Below are 19,588 nucleotides of genomic sequence, written 5' to 3' on the forward strand. Positions count from 1 at the left end.
TTTTTTTTTTCTTTTTTGTGGTACTGGGGTTCAAACTCAGGTCCTTGCGCTTGCGAGACAGGCCACTGAACTGGCTGAGCTAAATCCCCGGCCCACTAGGAAAGTATTTTCTAAATTCTGCCATTGTAGCCTCTGCTAAAACCCACTTCTGCCTGTGTCTTAGTTACTTTCTCATCGCTGAGACAAAATACTCGACACCCACAAGTTAAAACTCACAGTTGTAGAGGTTTCAGTCCATAGTCAGCTGGCTCCAAGGCAGGGCAACAAGGCAGAAGGGCATGGCAGAGGAGAAAACAGTTCATGGTGTGCAGGCAGGAGGCAGCAAGCAGGGAGCCTTCCTTTTCCCTTCTGTTCCATTCAGGCTACAAGCCCATTGGTTGGTGCCACCCACACCCAGGGTACGTCTTCCCATTTTCCACACCTAGAGCTATGCCAAACCAATCAGTGGGCTAATCCAGTTATCATACCCATAATCCAGTATCACCCACCCCAAAGCCTCACCTGGGAGCACACAAGTTTTGGAGGAACACCTAGATACAAGCTACAGTGGCTAGGAAGCCACCATGATCATGGAGCTGCTTGTACAGTGGCCAGCTCAAGAAATATGTCCTACCTGTCCCATTCACACCCACAAAAGCAGCACTGCACATCCTGCTACCTCAAGACCATCGAAGCTAGCAGCCAATCACAAGCACCTCTTGTCAACAGTGTCCCAGAGGAATAAAATATGCTACAGAACTAGGAAATGAAGCACAGCCTCCGCCTCACATTTATCTCTGCCTCATTTTTATCTTCTAAATTTCAGGCAAAGGCATCAATTCATGGAAACAAAACAAAGCTGGAAACCTAGTTGCAAGGGAGTATGCACAATGCAATTTTCTGATTTCCAGGCCCGGTTTTCAAGCCTCACTGCAAGGTGGATGGGGTGTTGACCACTGATTCACGTAGCCTCCAGACTTAAGGTTAGATGAGTTAAAGGTGAATCTGTGGTTCCCTGTGCTCTGCCCACAGGCACCTAATACTGAGACAGAGACAACTGCTGGGTCTTTGGGACCTTGAGGGAAATTATCCATTGGCCATGAAAGCATTTCTTAGTTGCCAAGGGTTCCCCTTAGTAGTCAGGTTCTATGTGGTCACTTTCCATGGTTTCATCAAGACTTTTCTCCAGCAACATCATGTGTAACCATTTGATGCTTGCATTTGAAAGATAAGATTATACCAGCCCACAGAGGCAGGCTGCTGGTCAAAATTTGAAAAGTGCTGAGTGTAAAGATATTAATGCTAAAGTTCACAGAATGAAGCTCTTAACTCATTTGAGAATCTCTGGAAAACTATGGCTGACATCTATCCAGACAGCTACTTGTGTACACAAAATACTGTGCATAATTTCAGGGGATGTGTGCACACACGAATGTGCTAAATGCTACTAAAGTGCACACCTAAAAACAGTTCGAGTGGTTCAAAATAAACAAACACACACTGAGGAGGAAATGAGTGTGTTTTTCTGAACCCTTTTGTGTTACTGTGATCTATGCCTGTAATCCCAATTAGCATGATCACTCCAAGCACAAGTTTTCTTTTCCTTCCAGGCCGGGCCATCTCTTTTGTGACCAAGAACTTCTTTTCCAAAGCCAACGGAAACAGAGGTAGTGCCCCCAACGTGGCTGTGGTGATGCTGGATGGCTGGCCCACGGACAGAGTAGAGGAGACGTCAAGACTCACCAGAGAGTCAGGAATCAACGTCTTCTTCATCACCATTGAAGCTGCTGTTGAAAATGAGAAGCAGTATGCGGTGGAGCCCAACTTCGCCAACAAGGTATATAACTGCCCAGAGACTCACCTGTAAGGACCCCTGTACCCCGAGGAGTTACAGTGCCATCGCTGTTTGCTCAGCCCTTTAGATGGGTATGAAGCTCACTTCTAGGTAGGAGGACCTCCGGTGAGGGACCAATAAGTCTAGAACCTGGAACCCCACACTGATCTTGAGGCCAGCAGCTTGGGAGTAGAAGGCAGGGGCAGAGTCCCCACTATCTCACATGCCCCCCCTTGTTTTTCCTATAACACCAGGGGACCCCACCCGGCAGCCTAGCGGGGTGTCACACAAGCATAAGAACACGCATGCATATGCATGCGCACTGTCTCTTACACGAACACACACACGCGCTCTCACACAAACACATGTCCATCTGATACATGAGACGAGAGGTGTGGAACAAGTCAGAGAGATCGTGTTTCCTGGGATGTGCCTGGATTCTGCGGCAGTGGCCACTGGGAGATGGAACAAGACCCATAGGGAAGGAAGCTTCTTGCTACCTTTTCCACCAAAGCCACCTTTGGAATTTTATACAGTCGGACTCTGTGTAAACCTACTTCTGAAAAAAACATGCTTCACCTTGAAACAAGAAAAGACAGCAAGCAAAGGTTGGACAGCTGCATCTTTGACGGTCTTCCAGCTTTCACAGCCTGTACGTTCAGAGGTACTAGGACACCTTATCAAGCTGCCAGCCACCACTTGCTCCTTGAAATTCCCTTGACTTCCTACACACCTGTGGCTCTTCGTTTGCTCTCTTCTTTTTTCCATCTTTTGCCCTAAACCCAGACTCCTGCAGGACTCAGTCCCTGGTCCTCCCTCTTCTTTCACAGTGTTTGCTTCCTCCAGAGTCACACTGCTCTCACATCACGTCTCTTGTCTGTGTGCTCTTTCCCATGCCCAGTGTCAACTCTCTAGTTCAAGCCAGCAATTACATCTGTCTGTCTCCCTCTTGTGTCTCCCCAGGTTAGTTTAGACTTCATAAAGAACCCCAACTCATGTTTATGAAACATTTCTCCAGTCCTGTGGGGCCCTTGCTCCAAATCCTTCACTCTTCCTCATTGCTTCTGAGGCCTTCTGCAGTGTGGTCACAGCCCACCTTCCTGGCCCCACCCAGGTCCTGTGCTGTGGTCAACTGGTCTCCTGCTCACGGCCAGCACCACCATCTCTCCCACAATGACTTGCTCTCCAGCCATTGGCCCAAACTCAGCTCTGTCCCATCCCTCTCGTCCACCTAGTCCATGGAAACTTCTGTGAATTCCGTTAAGGTTTCTGCAAATTAGCTACAACAAAAATACTTCCTAGGAAAGTTTTAAGCCACTTCTTATTTTAAGATAATTTTTTCAGTTACACAAATTCATCTGCAGTCGTCAGGTCTGGTGCCCTTTGTGACCCCCACAGAAGCTGGAGCTGAGAAGAAAGGCTCTCCTTAGAAACACTGGCCCAGTCTCCTCCAGGGGCACACCAACCTGTTTGCTCAGTGTTTGTCTACAGCTGCAGTAAATCTGGAACAAGCTTGGGTACAAGTAAATAAATATTCATTTTCCTGGAAGCAGAGCTCTCTGGAGGGCAGAGCCTGGGTTCCGGGAGCAGACAGATTGATGTTCCAGTCCCAGGGACTCTGGGACAGTCCTCCACCCCTGGGTCTCAGTCTGTTCTCTCACAACAGGGGGTTATCATCCCATCCTGTAGGGTAAGAGTGGGGATTTGAAGAAAGAACATGGCCTGAGACTGAGGCCACTCAGCATCTGTGGGGTTCCCTCCTGTTGGGAGCAGGGCTGCTCTGGAAACATTCCTTTAGTCATTTCCTGTGTGCGTGTTCTCTGTTTTCCCAATCAGAACCAAACTTTCTTTAGTCCTCTCATACGCTGGTGCCCACCCACTCCACTCCTATGGCTGACAACAGCCTGGGCAAACAAAATGAGGAGCGTAAATGAAGGGGCATAAAGATGAAGCTAAAACCAGTGGTTTTCATCTCCCTATGCAGATGTTGAGCAGATAGCTTTCCAGTAGGGCACAGACCCAGCTGAGGGGATCCAGATTGCCAGAGGGGTCTTTGCCTCAGTGAGTGCTCCCCACCCCCACCTATTCCCGGCCAGGTGAAGGGATGGGAGAAAGCACACTACAAGGATAAGCACAAGAAACAAGAGCCTGCCCCTTTACCTGCCTGGTGGTAGGCCAAGGGTGTTGGGGGTGACTGGAGGACTTGGCTCCTCACCTGGTGACGTCTCTCCTGTCTGTCTTCCAGGCTGTGTGCAAAACGAATGGCTACTACTCGTTCAATGTGCAGAGCTGGTTTGGCCTCCGCAAGATGGTGCAGCCCCTGGTGAAGCGGATCTGCGACACAGACCGCCTGGCCTGCAGCAAGACCTGCCTCAACTCGGCCGACATTGGCTTCGTCATCGATGGCTCCAGTAGCGTGGGGACCGGCAACTTCCGCACAGTTCTGCAGTTCGTGGCCAACCTTAGCAAGGAGTTTGAGATCTCAGACACCGACACGCGCATCGGGGCCGTGCAGTACACCTACGAGCAGCGGCTGGAGTTTGGGTTTGACAAGTACCACACCAAGGCTGACGTCCTCAACGCCATCAAGAGTGTGGGGTACTGGAGTGGGGGCACCAGCACGGGCGCTGCCATCCACTATGCCCTGGAGCAGCTCTTCAAGAAGTCCAAGCCCAGCAAGCGGAAGTTAATGATCCTGATCACAGACGGCCGATCCTACGACGACGTCCGGCTCCCAGCCATGGCTGCCCATCAGAAGGGTAAGCCGGGCCAGTCCTCAGGGGCACCAGGAGGCACCTCTCTGAGGCACCGGGGCTAGTGTGCTTAGGCGACAAGGAAGGAACTGGCATTGTATGCACTGGTTTGTCTGCGACTTAAGAAACCATTTAAAAATCACAGGGAGGCTATGAGGAGAGTAACACTGTAGGCCTCGTGGAGTGTGCAGAAAGGAGGAGAAGACAGCCAGGTGCCTCCTAAATGTTCTAGAAAATTCAAGGCTGTGGGTTACTGGGGACAGTGACCTTTTCCTCTATACCCTGGGTCCAGAGGCTTCTCCCAGGGGAAAGGAATTTGGTTCATTGGTTTCTCTCTATGAAACACATCACATCTCCAACTCTCTTGAAGGCACCAAATTGTGCTGGTGATTTTTAAGGAATAATAATGTTTTTAAAGAAAAGTAATATTTTTGTGAAGAACAAAGAAATTTTGATTCCAAGTCCTGAGAGTGATATTTCCGTACAAAAATGTCTAAGTCAACAAAGTTTCAAAACATGAAACACAAACAATGTGTTTTTGTAAATACAAGCAAAACCGTTTCAAAAACTCTGTCACATTTATGCCTTTATCATAGACTATATGTATGTGAATACGTACATATATATGTTATAATCACTGTTCTAAAAGTGCCATAAAATAATCACAAAAACATGACAACCTGAAGAAAATCCCACGTGACGATGATAATAATAACAGCAGTGACCATAATAAATGTAAACTGAGTGGCCAGTCAACACCAGAGACCTTTAGTTAAGTGTCTGCACGCAGAACTCAGTGCTGTTGCTTGTCTTCTTTTCCTTTAATCTGGGTTACTTTGCAGGATTCTCTGTATTCTCGAGAACTGCTGCGTTAAGTCTTTCCTAGAGTAAGCCTTCACGAATGGCCTCGGGCATCCACACTTTCCAGACACTGCAACCGGGCAGAGCCTTCCCAGTGACCGCCCTCCGGGGACCCTGGGGGCACAGTCACAATGGCGAGTGGTGGATGCCCCCAATGCCAGCTCACGGGTTCCCCTGGTCTTGGTCTTGTGCCAGCAGAGTAGGGTTAGGGCTCAGAAACAACTTCCCCAGTGTCCCAGAGTGAGTGGGCGAGCTGGATGGGCCAGCTCCTGCCTCCAAGCCCGGGGCCCCTGTCTCTGTCTCTGGCACATCTGTCCCATCTTCGAGCAGAAAAGAGGGCTTAGTCAGTCAGTCCAAGCCCACCTCTGCAGCAAAGCTACTCCCGCTGCCCCTTGGCAGCATTTTAAAGCTCACTGGTGCTCCCCTCCACCAACCAAGCTAAGCAATATTCAGGGAAGAGAAAGTGGAGAGGCAAGGAAAGAAAGTAGCTTCCATGCGGCTGAATGGGATACAGTTGAAAAGCAGATTCGATCAGAGCCATGTGAGGGATGGATGGCTCTCTAGTTGGGAGGACAGGGCACCCAGAATACGTTGGCACAGGATGGCTCAGTGTGGTGTGTGTGTGTGTGTGTCTGTGTGTGTTGGGCTTGGCAGAGAGGGTCAGGTGCCACACCCACGCTCTGCCCTCTGCTCCATGGGTATCTCGCATACCTGCTCTGGCCAGACTGAAGGTGACATGAAATTAAGATTTTGCAGTCAAGCACCTGCTGTAGTTCACTATATTCTTGCCCATTCACCCCTCTAGATATGCTCAAGTCCCTCCCTTACCCCAGATAAAAATTCTCTTTGACCCCATGCTCTGCTCCAGTTACTACTTGCCTTCCCCTCTACATTCAAGCTTCTGGAAAGGATTAACTGCATGTCTTTTCCCAACACTGTCCTGCCTTTTTCACTTGCAATTCACAACTTTAACGTGGTTCCTTTGGCATCTCCTCCCCTGAAATTGCCCTCACTAACCTACTGGTGACTTGGTGCTGTTTTTTGTTTGTTTGGGGGACACCATTTCTGCACTTGGGATGAGGTTGAAAATAATGGCCTATAAAGTCACCCTCGAGCCTAAAGTGACTTAATTCAATTAAAACAGTCACCTGGATCAGGTCTTGGTTGAGTGAGTCTGTAATTCCAGCTACTTGGCAGGCTGAGGCAGGAAGATCATAAGCTTCAGCCCAGCCTGGGCAAGTTAGTGAGAACCTGTTGCAGAAAAAGTAAAAATAAGTCAAATGAAAAGCAGTCATCTGTTGTAGTTAAAAAGATCCTGCACTGCCTTTTGATGCCTTCAAGGCCCTCTGAGCTTTGGGTTGGCTCGCCACACAAGAGCAGGCGCATGCCATATGCTGTGACGTGCATGGCAGCAAATGGTTCACTTGTGCCGAATTAGTTTTCCCTCTTCTGTCCTTTTTCTCTCCAGAAGACTGAAAGTTTCTGACACAGCAACTGTGTCTGCTATGCTCGTCTGGGCAGAGTGTGGATGCTCACAAGTATGTGTAGAATGGCTGGAGGAACGCATGGACATCCGTCGTCTTAATTCTAGGACACAGATGCCCGGCGGCGGGTTGTCCTATTTTGTTCGGCACATTTCCGACTGTGGCTCTGGTAGTCCTGACAGACTGACAGAGCAACAAAAAGGAGAAGATTCACAGCAGCGCTGTTCTTGGGCACATTTGTCTCATCCCATCTCTGTCCCCGCAGGCGTGATCACCTACGCCATAGGTGTTGCATGGGCTGCGCAGGACGAGCTGGACGTCATCGCCACTCACCCCGCCAGGGACCACTCCTTCTTTGTGGATGAGTTTGACAACCTCCACACATCCGTCCCCAAGGTCATCCGGAACATCTGTACCGAGTTCAACGCACAGCCTCGGAACTGAATTTAGAGCAGCAGAACACGGCAGACGCTGGCTTGCTGACTCCCTCTTGGGACCGTGCCTGGGTTGTAATTTCAGGGCACTTGCAGGGTGGCAGGGCTTGGGTGGGGCTTGGGAAGCAGAGGCGCTGCTATTCTTTGCCAGTGCAGTTGTTGCAGTTCCAAACGTGGAGTTAGAAAGGTGATCGTCAATGCACACGGTAAGCCAAAGTTGGACATCATTTTGAGGGTGCTCGCATCTTTGCTTTCGAGAATTGTTTTCAAAATGTTCAGAAGAGAAGGCTGCACTTAGACCAAAATCGAGCTTTTGTGAAAACTTTCAAGTTTTTATTTCTGATAAGGACTCTATTCCTCAAGTTTCATTTCACCATGATGATGTAGAAGTTGCTTAATTAAACATTTAAAAGGATATCCCGTGATTTTTCTGATGGTGTGATGTCGGTGTTCACAGGATTTGTGGAAAAGCCACTCTCTGATCTTCCTGGCCCATGCTGACCACACTGCACACACACCCGCGGGGTGCAGAGAGCGTGGCAGCAGCAGAACTTCCCCTGATTTGCCTTGCCCTCACTACGTTCTGAGGTTCAGAACACCTGTGACACATTGGTCCTGGAGGGCCAGGTAGATCTTGCTCAAAGATAGTGCACTAGGCTACACAGAAGAATCACTGGGGGACCAGAATCCCCACTCCCAGGCCTTTCCCCTACACCAGTGAAATGTGAGCCACTGGGATCGGAGCCCAAATACTGGCGTGGCTACCTCCCTGCTGATCTTGTATACTTGGACTGAGAACCAGCGAGGGTTTAGCGTTACAACAGCTTCCTGGGAGAATTGCTGTGCCAGCTGTCTTGGGTCTATCTAGTTTAGCATTTGTCCTGGATATTTCAGTGGTAACTAGATATCATTTACTATTGATTTTTGGCATTAAAATAAGCCGGGAGGAGTTTGGTTGAACTTTATCTCCTCTGCCAAGGATTCACCTACCAGGACGTGAAATACATGTGCAATGGGGAAATAGTTGAAAGAATCTTAAGTAGGGGTTACTGGATAAGTCATGTTTTATAAAAACGTGTATTTGGAGAGTGCAACCTGGAAAAGAGAAAGGACAGCACCTGAGTCAATAACTGGAGCAAAAGATTTGCATAAACATAGAATTGAGATATCACTTACCCAGCAGAATTTGCACTGAACCTATCCAATCTACCCTGGAGAGGGGTGGGGAGGGAATATTATCAGTTAAACATATTGCAGTCCATAGCAAAACATCAATTAAGGATGCCTGCCATTTCAGATTGCTAACCGTAAAACTTACTTTGAAGACAATTGCAAACATTTTTGCTTCACCATTTCAAAATATGAAAACAAGTTTTTGAAAGGGAAATTCTTTAGAAAGATACCTGTGGCACTGTATTCATTTGTGCCAGACTCAGCCAAGAAACTAATTAAAAAACTTGAGCCAGGCATGGTGGCACACATCTATAATCCCAGCACTCCAGAGGCTGAGGCAGGAGGATCCCTGTGAGTTCGAGAACAGCCTGGGCTACATAGTGAGTTCCAGGTCAGTGTCAACTACACAGTGAGATGCTGTCTCAAACCACCCCCCGAAGAAAATTTAAGTACTAAGAACATTATTCTATTAATGTGTTTGACTAGGACAATAATTCACACAAAGCAGTTTTCAGCATTGCATCAATCATATATATGACATATATATATATCTCTCTCTCTCTCTCTCTCTCATTTAAATTTTTAAAATTATATTTAGGGAAATAATTTTTAAATATAATTTCAGTCACCTCTCACTATCCAGTGTACTGATTCCAGGATCCTCCCTTGGTACCAGACACAGGCAGCAGGATGGAGAGAAAATTAGAGGGCCAAGCTCTGTCTTCAGCGAGAGAGAGGGAGGCTGAAAAAAGCTCAGGCGACATCCTCAAGGGAGCTAAAGGCAGAAGGAAGGGGACAGTTTAGGAGGGCAGTAGGGACAAAGAGCAGAACGGTCCCCACCCCAGGCTGAGAGAGAACAGAGAGCCCCACTTAGGAGGATGCGACAGACGGAGTGGGAAAAGTGGGGCAAGACGGCGAAGGGGCAGAAGCTCCCAGGAGCCGGCGGACACCAGAGGTGCTCCCTGTGCCCCGGCAGGAAGGCCGGGGTCCAAAGGGCCTGGGCAGAATCAGGCTTGGCACAGAGCAGATTCTGAAGATGATAAATGGCACAGCCACAGCGCACCCCAAGTGACCTAAACTGTGCTCAGCACTGCTGAGCAAGATGACAATCTTAAACCTCAAAATAGCTCCTTAGAGATGATCGGAGCCCCCAGATGGCAGAAGAGGAAATCCAGGCCAGGAGGCTGTGCAGACGCGAGGCACAGAACTGGCTTTGCCCGTCTGTTGGTTCATTTGGCCTCCTTTTGTTGGGGTTAGAACACGCACCCCATCCCATCCCATCCGCCTGGTGCAGCACGGTCCAGGCCCTGGTCCTTCTCTGGGGCCAGTCTCCTAAGACAGCTGTGTCTTCCCATTAGTGGCCTCAATGGAAAATTCTCTTTCATGCCCCTTCTCCTCTAAGTCAGGCAGCACAAATGGGCAAGGAGCATCAAGCTGTCCTCTACGGGTGCTATGACGTCTAAACTCCACTGAGTTTAATTTTCCCACTTCTCCAGCATGAGGGCCCCTTTGGCGAAAGTTTCTTTGCCCAGGCTCAACATCTTGCAACAAGGCCCTACTAAGATTTTCTGGCCAAAGTGATAAGATTCAGATATTTCTTACTTCTCTGGGCTTTTTAAATAACCCCTTTGAACAGAACAAAAACCTTCATAAAACGACTTCCCCCAAAGCTGTCTCAGGAGGCCAGCATGGGTTTATAGAAAAGGCAATATTCCTGTGTCCAAAAATTTTTCAGCCAAAAAAGAGGAGTTTCCAAATAATAGTTTTTTCCAGTCTAAATCCTAAGAGATCTCCCCTTATATTATTATACATAAATGTATTATGTAGGAAATATGCTGAAGAGCAAGAATTCAATTGCCTCAGAAGAAAGACGTTCGTTCAACTAATGCCTCTGAGGGATTCACAGTCCAGTGGGAAACCACAAACAAATGAAAAATGGAAATCGTATAATTACTATCATGGGAATATGCACAAAGGGCAGGACAGGCAATTACAGAAACCTCATGAGAAATGAAATTGTAGCTATGCCTAATGGTGACATTTGTCATAACTGGATACCGCCCTAAGGCTGCACATATATTAACTTGCTCACCCTTATGACTTGCTGAGACACTCTTATGTTACAGACCATGCCTCTGAAGCACAGATCACAGAGCTGGTAGGAGACCCATCTGAAAATTAAGTCCAAGCACTCAGTGCCAGGGTCCGTATGCTTAACCACTTGGCTGCTTATAAGAGTGGCACATAAACTAATCCAAGTGGCTCCCTGGGGAGTTCTCTCATAAGCTGGACTGTTAAAATATACACATAATTCCACAAAGTGTACTCTCCGGGTGTGTTAAATGTGCGGTGTGAAGAGAGTCCAGGAAATGTCCAGCGTCCACTCCACTTTCCCCGTCACACGCCCTGGTCCTCGGGACAGTTGTCCCGCTCTAGCTTAGGATGGGTGATTTTCATCTGCGGTCTCTGTAGATTCCTGAACACCATGGACCCTGCTGCCTTCTTGATAATTCCCATGTATATCCTCCATATCTCTCCCCCAGGGCCACCTCCTCTTTAGAGCACTGTATTGACTTGCTCTGATAGACTTAAGTTTTCTGACTACAGGATCCTGACCCACTTACTTTCCAGTGGTTTCCACGGCCCCTTCTCGTTAAGCAGCATAACCCACACACAGACAAGGAATCTGGAGAGTGAAAACTTTTCATTTAAGTCACCTGATAGTGGCAGCTGATCTTGGAGCCCCAAATGCAAAGGCACCAGTATGAAAGGCAAAGATGTGACAGCAAGAGGAAGGGAAGATCTAATTCCACCCAGAATGCACCACGCTCTCCACAGTCCTTCTCAGGTTCCTTGCTGTATGTTACAATCACTGATTTTCTAGAATTTTCTTTGGGTTTCTACCCATAGTGTAACTCTGTTCCTCAACTTCTGCTTTTGTTTTTCCTGCAGAAGTGAAAATCCTTTGTTACTTTCCCGAGTCTTGGGTAATAGACATTTTAAGTGCCTATTATGTGCCAGGCACTGGGGCAGGCCCTAGGGTATAAAGATGAGAGATTTGGTTCCTGTCCAAGGAGTGTGAGAGAAACACAAACACAGAGATTAAAAATCTCTCGTAAGTGATAGGTGACAGGGAAGGCTTCCTGGGCTGGGTCCTCTAGGAAGAGCCCGGATCAGCCAGGCAAAGGAAAATGGAAAAGTTTTCCTGGAGGAGGGAATGACAGGAACAAAGATAAGGAGGCAGAAAGCGGTGTGGAGCACAGCCAGGCCGTCAGCGTGAAACCTAAGGCTGGGCATGAGGCAGAGGCTGCGTTGGTTAAGGTTCTCTTGGTTTCAAGTAACAAAAACTCAATTTATGGTAGCGCAAGCAAAGAGCATTTTTGGAAGGAAATCGGAGCAACTCCAAAGTCAGCACGACAGCACAGTCTCAGAAATGGGACAAAGGGCAGAAGCAGGACAGGAAACCAGGTAACCCTGTCAACCTCCTCTTCTCCAGAATGATATTCATCTGCAAGTTAGTGAATAGCTCTGGGAAGAACAGAATGAAACTTCTCTCCCCTTAGGGACCAACCCCACGACTCAGCCCTTTCAACCGAGGAGCCATCCAGCCACCCAAGCTGATGAAGCTAGTAGGAAATGAGTTGCTCACATTCTTCGGCCTGATCACCTACAGTTACTTAGCTTTTGAAGTTTCTTGAAGTATGGAGGTGTGTTTAATGCCAATGAATGCATGTCCACAAGTTCCTGATTTCGGAAAACCAAACAGACTGAATGATAGTCTTCTAGCTCTGTAGTCTTCCTTTGTTATGCTTGGAAGCCAATGATTGCCTCTCTAAGACTCCCTTTCACCTCTTTTGGCCCCCAGAGACTTCAAACGCTGCCTTTAACTGTTGAAAAGCGGTTCGGTTGGCCAAGGAGGGACTTCATGTCTCCACCTAGCAAATCCTAGCTGAGGAAAATGCCCTCTTTAAATCGCCATCCACATGGAAAACAAGTAAGACGGGAAGACTAAAATTTCAAGGCAGGATTTGTCTTTTTAAAAAATGTCCTTTGATTGAAAAATACTGAGCTGAACTTTGTCCCTGCCATCCCTCTACACAAACAGGGCCTGCAGGGACCAAGCTGCCCAAGTAAGCAAATGCTGTACTTGGCTTGGCAGCTGAGACTGTGCTAAAAAATACAATCCCTGCTGAATAGCTCCTTTCTATGACTCCTCCAGCCTCACACTTGCTTGAGGTAAGCAGGGTGTATTAAGGTTAATGGCAAACTGGAATCTGAGCACCCCTCAAAGAGCCTTTACATGACTGCCCGGGGCACAGAACCCCAGAGGATCCAGAAGCCATAGAAACTGTGCAAACCCAAAACAAGGTCCAAGATCAATTTAAGAGTTGTTGGTCTGACATCCTCAAGGCATCTGTAAACCTGTATCCTGATATCACGATATTGATTTTTTTCAATTCCTTTAACTTTCTCCAAAGCTCTCCTGTGAGCTGTAGCGAAAAGCGGTTTCTTTCCACCCTCGGTAGAAAGGTTGTGCAGCATTTTAAAGCCAAAGAAGGAACATAGACACGTCAGAAGACTGCAAACCACGGTGGCAATGCCTGTCGAAGATATACACTGGGGGCTGGGGATTTAGTTCAGTGATTCCACCGCCTGCCTTGCAAGCACAAGGACCCAAGTTCAATCCCATTACCAAAAAAAAAAAGAAGAAGAAAATATACACCAAGCAAAATAAATGAGCAGATGGAGTTTGTTAAAGAGCAAAGTAACAGTGTAATTTGTTTTTGCCTAAGAAAACACCTTCATCAAACAGAAATCACAGGGGACTTTTCCAGCTCCATGAACCAAGCATGAGGCCTGAAACACCCACATCCCTATGTCTATCTTCAGAGAGGTGCAGTTCTCCAGAAGTGGAAAATCCACCTTTCCACTTGGACACTTTAGATCCTGAGCAGTCAGCAAGGATGTCTGGAAGGAATATTGGCCTCGGGGGAGAGGCCCACGCAGCAGCACCCAGGAGGATTCCACCAGAGCCCACAGGGCATCCCCGAGCAGACCCAGGGCAACCCCCAGAGCACCCCGGAAACATCTGATCCTGCAGTGTGCCAGTGGGGACAACCAACGCCACCTGTAGGTTTGCACCCGTAGGCTGGAGATGCCTAGGAAATCAGAGGACAAAAATAAAACCAGTGACATCAGTGATGGCATCCCAGTGTGCCACGAGCTGAACCGGCAGTTTTACCCCTTGTCACTGACTACACACATAATTTATCTTGTTGAGTAAGTATATTTCAAAGGCATTTTTCTTTTTTACTTTTCTTGAGAGAGACTGGTTTTGCACAAGAACCCTAACTGGGAGTCCGCCATGTGTCAAACATATTTTCATATTTCCTGATGTTCTTCCAAGACGGTCGCTGAGACCCCACAGAGTGAGATTAAAGAGTTTCTAAAGTTTACACAGCTACTGGGCCACCAAAGCCAGGCCTCCCCCCAATCCCTGCTATGTAGATCAGGCTGGCCTCAAACTCCCAGCGATACTCCTGCCTCAGCCTCCCGAGTGCTGGGATTGCAGGTGTGCGCCACCACGCCCCGCCTGCACCCAGCTGTTCTGACTGCAGATTCAGTGCTCTTTTTGTGACAGAACAGCCACTTTGTCATCTTTGATTTTCTGTTCTTCTTTCACCTGTCAATCACCACCACTTTACCCTCACCCCTTTTCCTCTTCCTCTGGCTGACGTCTTTTCAGTCACATAATAGATAACTATCTTTTCTGCTCACCTATTGTGGGCATATGTTTGTGCAATAGGTCTATTTTCTGCCTTGCAACATGGAATCTCAGATTTTGAGAAGCTACCTGAAAGTTCTTCATTGTCTTTTGCCTTCTGTTTCCTTTTTCCTATCTTGCTGATCATTACCTAAGAATTGCTCACCAGCTCAGACAACATTGGTCCACTGGCCAGCAGGATCTTAACAGTTTCACACAGAAGTGGAAGGGACCAGACAGGTGAAAAGGCCAAGGAGGAGCCCTAACATGGAATTTCACCTCTCTTAATTATAAAGAAAAGGTATTTGACCAATGAACTGCTTCTGAATTCCTAAGGACTCTGAACATTTACAAAAACCGAGCATATTAGAAATATGTTGCCTTGAGAACTTTTTCTGGATCAAACTCTGACTGCGTCTCGGGATAATTTCCTTCAGTGCAAGACAGGACTGGGAGGCAGCCTCCAGTGAAGTCTCCCCAATAAAACCTTTTCCCTGCCCAGATCTCTCCATACAGGGAGCTGCAGGGAGGCGTTTCTTCCCTGGAACTCCAGAAACCTCACACCCTCCACACAGGCCACATGGAAAGCTTCCCCTGCAGTCTACCCCAGCCTGGTCGAATGACCCAAGACAATCTCAGGGACATGGCGAAGTCGGCAGTGTGTGAGGAGCTGTCCCAAGGCCTCCTTCATCCACCTTCTTTTAGGGAGGCAAAAGCCTTCCACAAAACACTTTCAGCCCCCCCGGGAGTGTACGCTGCGTTCCCAACTCAGAGTCCAATGCAGGCTATAAATTGAACTCTCTGCCTTCTAGAACTGGGGCCCCTCTATTCGCGATGCCCATCACTGAACTCTTTGGGCTTTTCTGTCGTCCTTTGGGACAAGGGAGCTAATATTACGCTGGCCTTCGGTGTGCTACGTACATAATACACTGAACCCACTGACTTTTTTGTCTTTACATGCCAGACTGTGGCAGAGCAACACGCCACCTGGCTGTGGCAGTGACCACTTCTTGACCAAGCGACAGCAGCTATTTTCTCAGTTGCCCTAGGCAGCCATCCACACCGCACGGTCTGCCAGGAGGTTTCTGAATCCCCTGAGCCTGCACAGCGTTCACCTTCTCCAAATACAAATGGTCTGCTGGTGACAGATCTAGTAGGGGCCACATGAAAGGACCAAACGAAAAGGGATTCTGAGGACAGAGCTCTGAAGGGAATGCTGAAGCCAATGGTCCATGTCATGGAGAGGGAAGGGCAGTGCCAGTTCTCAGCTGGTACCGCTCCATCACCATGGTCTAACGAGCGAGGCAGCGTCTTAAAGAGGCACATGTGGAGAACTAAAAGGGGGCTTTCTTCACTTCCTTCGGAATATGGCATTGCCTATAAATTCTCTCAAACATATCTCTTTATTTTCTGGAAAATGTTAGGGCTGGAGAAAATTAGTTTTACATTAGTTTGATTCTTTTTCTAAATAACGCAACTAGAAACACGTCAGTTATAAACATTTACAAACCAAGAGGTCTTTGTAATGTGTTGCTTTTGGTCACCGTGTCCAGAGTTCTTCAGAGTGAAGCTTCTCATTGAGGGCCAGGCCTAGTTAGCAAATGCCCTAGGTTTCAGGGGCTCAGGATAAAAGAAGAGGGAATGGTGACACTGGCCCTTCCTGAGGGGTTTTCATGTACACAGGACTAGCTTGGTTGTGTTCCCAGCCATTATCAGTTAAGATCACTGTGACATTTCCAGGTACCGTTTCATAAGGAACAAAACAAAGAGGCTATGTGACTTGTCTCGGGAGCTCACATTGGTTAAAAGTCACATTCAAAATCAACTCGGTTGCGGTGAGATTCTTTAAGTGATGTTAGAAGAAAAACTTTTGACACATTAAATTTAGCAGAGTTTAATTGAAAAAGAACAGTTCGAGAATCAGGCAGTCCCCGGAGCCAGAAGAGGTTCTGAGAAACTCCAGAGAGGCCCTGTGGGCAGACATCTGTGGACAGGAAATGGAAATGAGGTCGGGAACAGCTTACCGGCTTGGCGCTCGCCCTCTCTGAATACGGCTGGAAGAGTCACACAACGGAAACAAAAGGTGGCAAAAGTAGTAAAGTTAGGCTTTTCATACCAAGTTAGGTTGCAGTTCACCGCGTAAGGACTCAGGTGTGGAGGCTTCTTCAGGCTCCATTTAGTTTAACAGTAAATACAATAAAATTATATGCCAACAAACCCGTTGAATAAAACGTTGTCTAAGGTGTGCTCTTCACAAAAGAAAATACAGACAACCAGAAAACTGTGACAGAAAGAAAGAACAGGAAGTTATGAAGATGAATTTATAAATTCTGAGTAACGTGAAGTAAAATGAAAGGATGTCTGTTATGTGAAATCAAGAATATGGAAGTGTTTAAGAAATGCTGTTTCATAAGGGAGCTTTCCTATCTTTCAAGAAGAGAAACATAAAATAATTTCATAATTAATTACATCCATAGAAACTTAAGTGACCAGAGAAGTGAATTTCCTGAGCCGGGCGTGGTGTTGTACACCTATAGGCCCAGCACCATGGGATGCTGAGGTAGGAGGGTCACAAGTTCAAGTCCAGCCTGACTTAGCAATTTAGCACAATCCTGTCTCAAAATAAAAAATTAATAGCTCAGTGTGAAGGCCCTGGGTTCAAGCCTACAATTAAAAAAACAAAACAACTCCCCTAGACAAGCCAAGAAACTCTATGCTCTTTTTTTCACATGAGAAAATAGTAGATTTTATTTGTTTTTGGAAGAAGATGCCTCACATTTAGGAAGAAACAAGGCACTTCTCATTACTGAAGGATCTCTTTTAAAACGTTTTTCCTGGGTAGTAGGAGGCATTTCAAGTTTCCCCCTCAATCAGCTTTACTCTGCTGAAGTTTGACTGGACAACCAGAATAGACCTTAGGAGTGTACCTCTAAGCAGAAAGGAGTGTTCTTCAAATCAGACAAGCAAATGACCGCTCCACAGATTTGAGGCAGGAGATTGGGGTGTAGCAAACCAGGTGAGCAAGTGGACATGACCTGTCAGCTATGGAGCTCAAGGACACATGCAGAAACAGTGGCCAAGCCCTGCACCTGGAACCAAGCAGAGCATGCTACCTTCAACTCGTCTGGTGTGAAATCATGCAGGTTTTTAATAGGATGGCTTAGATCTGAGATCAGCCTAAGGAATGGGGGACACAAAAGGTACCCACCAGCAACCTTGTGGTAACTGTGAACTTCTCAGTGGCTTGCTCTCACTCGGCAGAGTATACTTCTTTTCGTACCTTTAATACGTGTAAAATCTCACCACTTTTTTTTGTATCTTGTCCAGTTCTTTGTTCAGGACACAAGAACCTCAAGAGTCTATCGAACCCCGGAACCTAGTAACAATCTGATGTGTCACCAGGGAGAGAACAAGCAGATACTAGAGATAGAGACAACACCCTGTGTGTAAGCACTAAACATGGGAAGTGGCAATTAGGGTCAATAACTGAAAATAATTTGTCCGTCTTTTGTTATTCGGAGCACTTATCAGGTCACTATGGGACATTGGCTCGCTTCCAGATGAATCAAAGATATTCATGAAGGCACTCATGCTCTGTATTTTGGCCACACTGCATTTTCTTGCATCTGCTGAGATAGGTATGTGTTTTTTTCTACTGCAATCTGTTGATGGGATGGGATGAATGAATTTTGAGTTTCAATGCTGTATTCTCAATGGCAGGGGGAGGGAGAGAAGGAGGACAAGAGGAGCAGAAAGGAAAAGGAGAATGCAAAGGAAGGGGAGGGAAAAAGGAAGAGGAGGATGAAGAGAAGAGGAGGAGGAGAAGGAAATGGAAGAGGAGGAGGCAGGAAAGAGGGGAAGGAGGAGAAGGAGAAGCAGGAGAAAGGAAGGAAAAGGAGAATCAGTGTACACAATGAATTACTGAAAGTAGTCAAGAGCTGTCAGTTACATATGAAACCTATGCAGTAAACAGACTGAAAATTAGAGCAAAATATATGTTTGTACCAGTTTTCAAAAATGAACATAACTATTCTGTAACAAACATGCTAATTAAAAAAACAAAAACAAAAAAAAACTAGAAATGGGCCGCTTACAGGAAACAACCTTAACATAAACGGATACAGAATGGCTCAAACTAGAGTGAACTAAGATTTATATATCAGACAAAAGAGAAATAAATTTAAAAGATAAAGATGAAATTAAAAATAAAAAGCACAATTAATGCAGTGATAAGACATAAACCTCGTGCCAAACAGCATAACTAAATATAGAAAGCAATAATAAAAACATGATAAATATATCATGGAATATTTTAGTAGACTTCCTTCATAACTGAATAGCTCTCAGAAAAAAAATTACCACAGATAAAGAAAAATTAAAAAACAAAACCAACAACTATTTCATTGCTATTTACAGAAACTTAAACCCTCCAAATAGTTATTTACAAATATACTGTACTTAATCACAAAACCTTAAATTATAAAAAGTGAAGACTTTACAGGATCATTTTGTGATCACTGAAAACTAAAATGAAAATAACAAAATTGATTTTTTCAGAGTCCGTCATTCCTTAAAGATTACGAAACATACACATAGACAAATCAGATAAAAATCATACCATCTGCAGCAAAAGTTATAAGAAATATACGCAGTCCTACAGGAACAGTAAAAACCTAGAAGAAATTATTTCTACAAAATATAAATGGTGAAAGTTATTTCAAGAGGTGGCTATCTTGAACCAACATAATTGGAAAGGTAATTAAGAGTCTACCTTTGAAAGACAAATCTTCAGGACCAGAAAACTTCTCAGCCAAGTTCCATCTAATCTTGAACAGATAATTTTAATTATACCTTAAGAAATTCTAAACTGCAGAAAAAGATGAAAAGCTCCTAATTCATTTTATGAAACAAGTATAACTTTCCAAAAACTTTTTACTAAATATACATAGGCAAAAGTATACATATATAGGTAGAGAATGAATTTTCATAAACTAATGATTACCAGCACTTGAGATGTTCCCTTGTATTACCTTTTCGAGACACGCCCTCTCCCCTCCTTGCCACCAAGATTACTTTCCCGATTTATAATAGCACAGATTAGTAAGAATAAAAGCACACAATACTCTTCTACATATGGCTTTTTATTTTTTAAAGAATGTGAGATTTACTCATATATTGAATGTGGTTAAAACTGTTGTCACGGCTGTATATTAGTATTATAGAAAATATAGCAATATAGAAAATGTATTAATTCTATAGCTGATAGACTTTTGAGTAGTTTTGGGGCTAATAGTTTTGCTAAAAAC

At 45.9% G+C, this 19,588-nt stretch overlaps 1 protein-coding gene across 2 annotated transcripts in view; it reads left to right on the top strand.

Moving 5' to 3' along the window:
• The window catches only part of Vit (vitrin), a 110,901-nt gene extending 103,151 nt beyond the window's left edge, over positions 1 to 7,750 (top strand). For both annotated transcript variants that reach the window (XM_010611399.2, XM_033763519.1), the window contains 3 exons: positions 1,590 to 1,816; positions 4,059 to 4,572; positions 7,177 to 7,750. In XM_010611399.2, coding sequence (XP_010609701.1) covers positions 1,590 to 1,816; positions 4,059 to 4,572; positions 7,177 to 7,355 — 920 coding nt within the window. In that variant the 3' untranslated portion in view covers positions 7,356 to 7,750. The remainder of the gene's footprint in view (positions 1 to 1,589; positions 1,817 to 4,058; positions 4,573 to 7,176) is intronic.
• Positions 7,751 to 19,588: the final 11,838 nt, after the last annotated feature.

The sequence above is a fragment of the Fukomys damarensis genome, unplaced genomic scaffold (genome assembly GCF_012274545.1).
Source record: "Fukomys damarensis isolate Sample0158 unplaced genomic scaffold, DMR_v1.0_HiC HiC_scaffold_2, whole genome shotgun sequence".
NCBI lineage: Eukaryota > Metazoa > Chordata > Mammalia > Rodentia > Bathyergidae > Fukomys > Fukomys damarensis.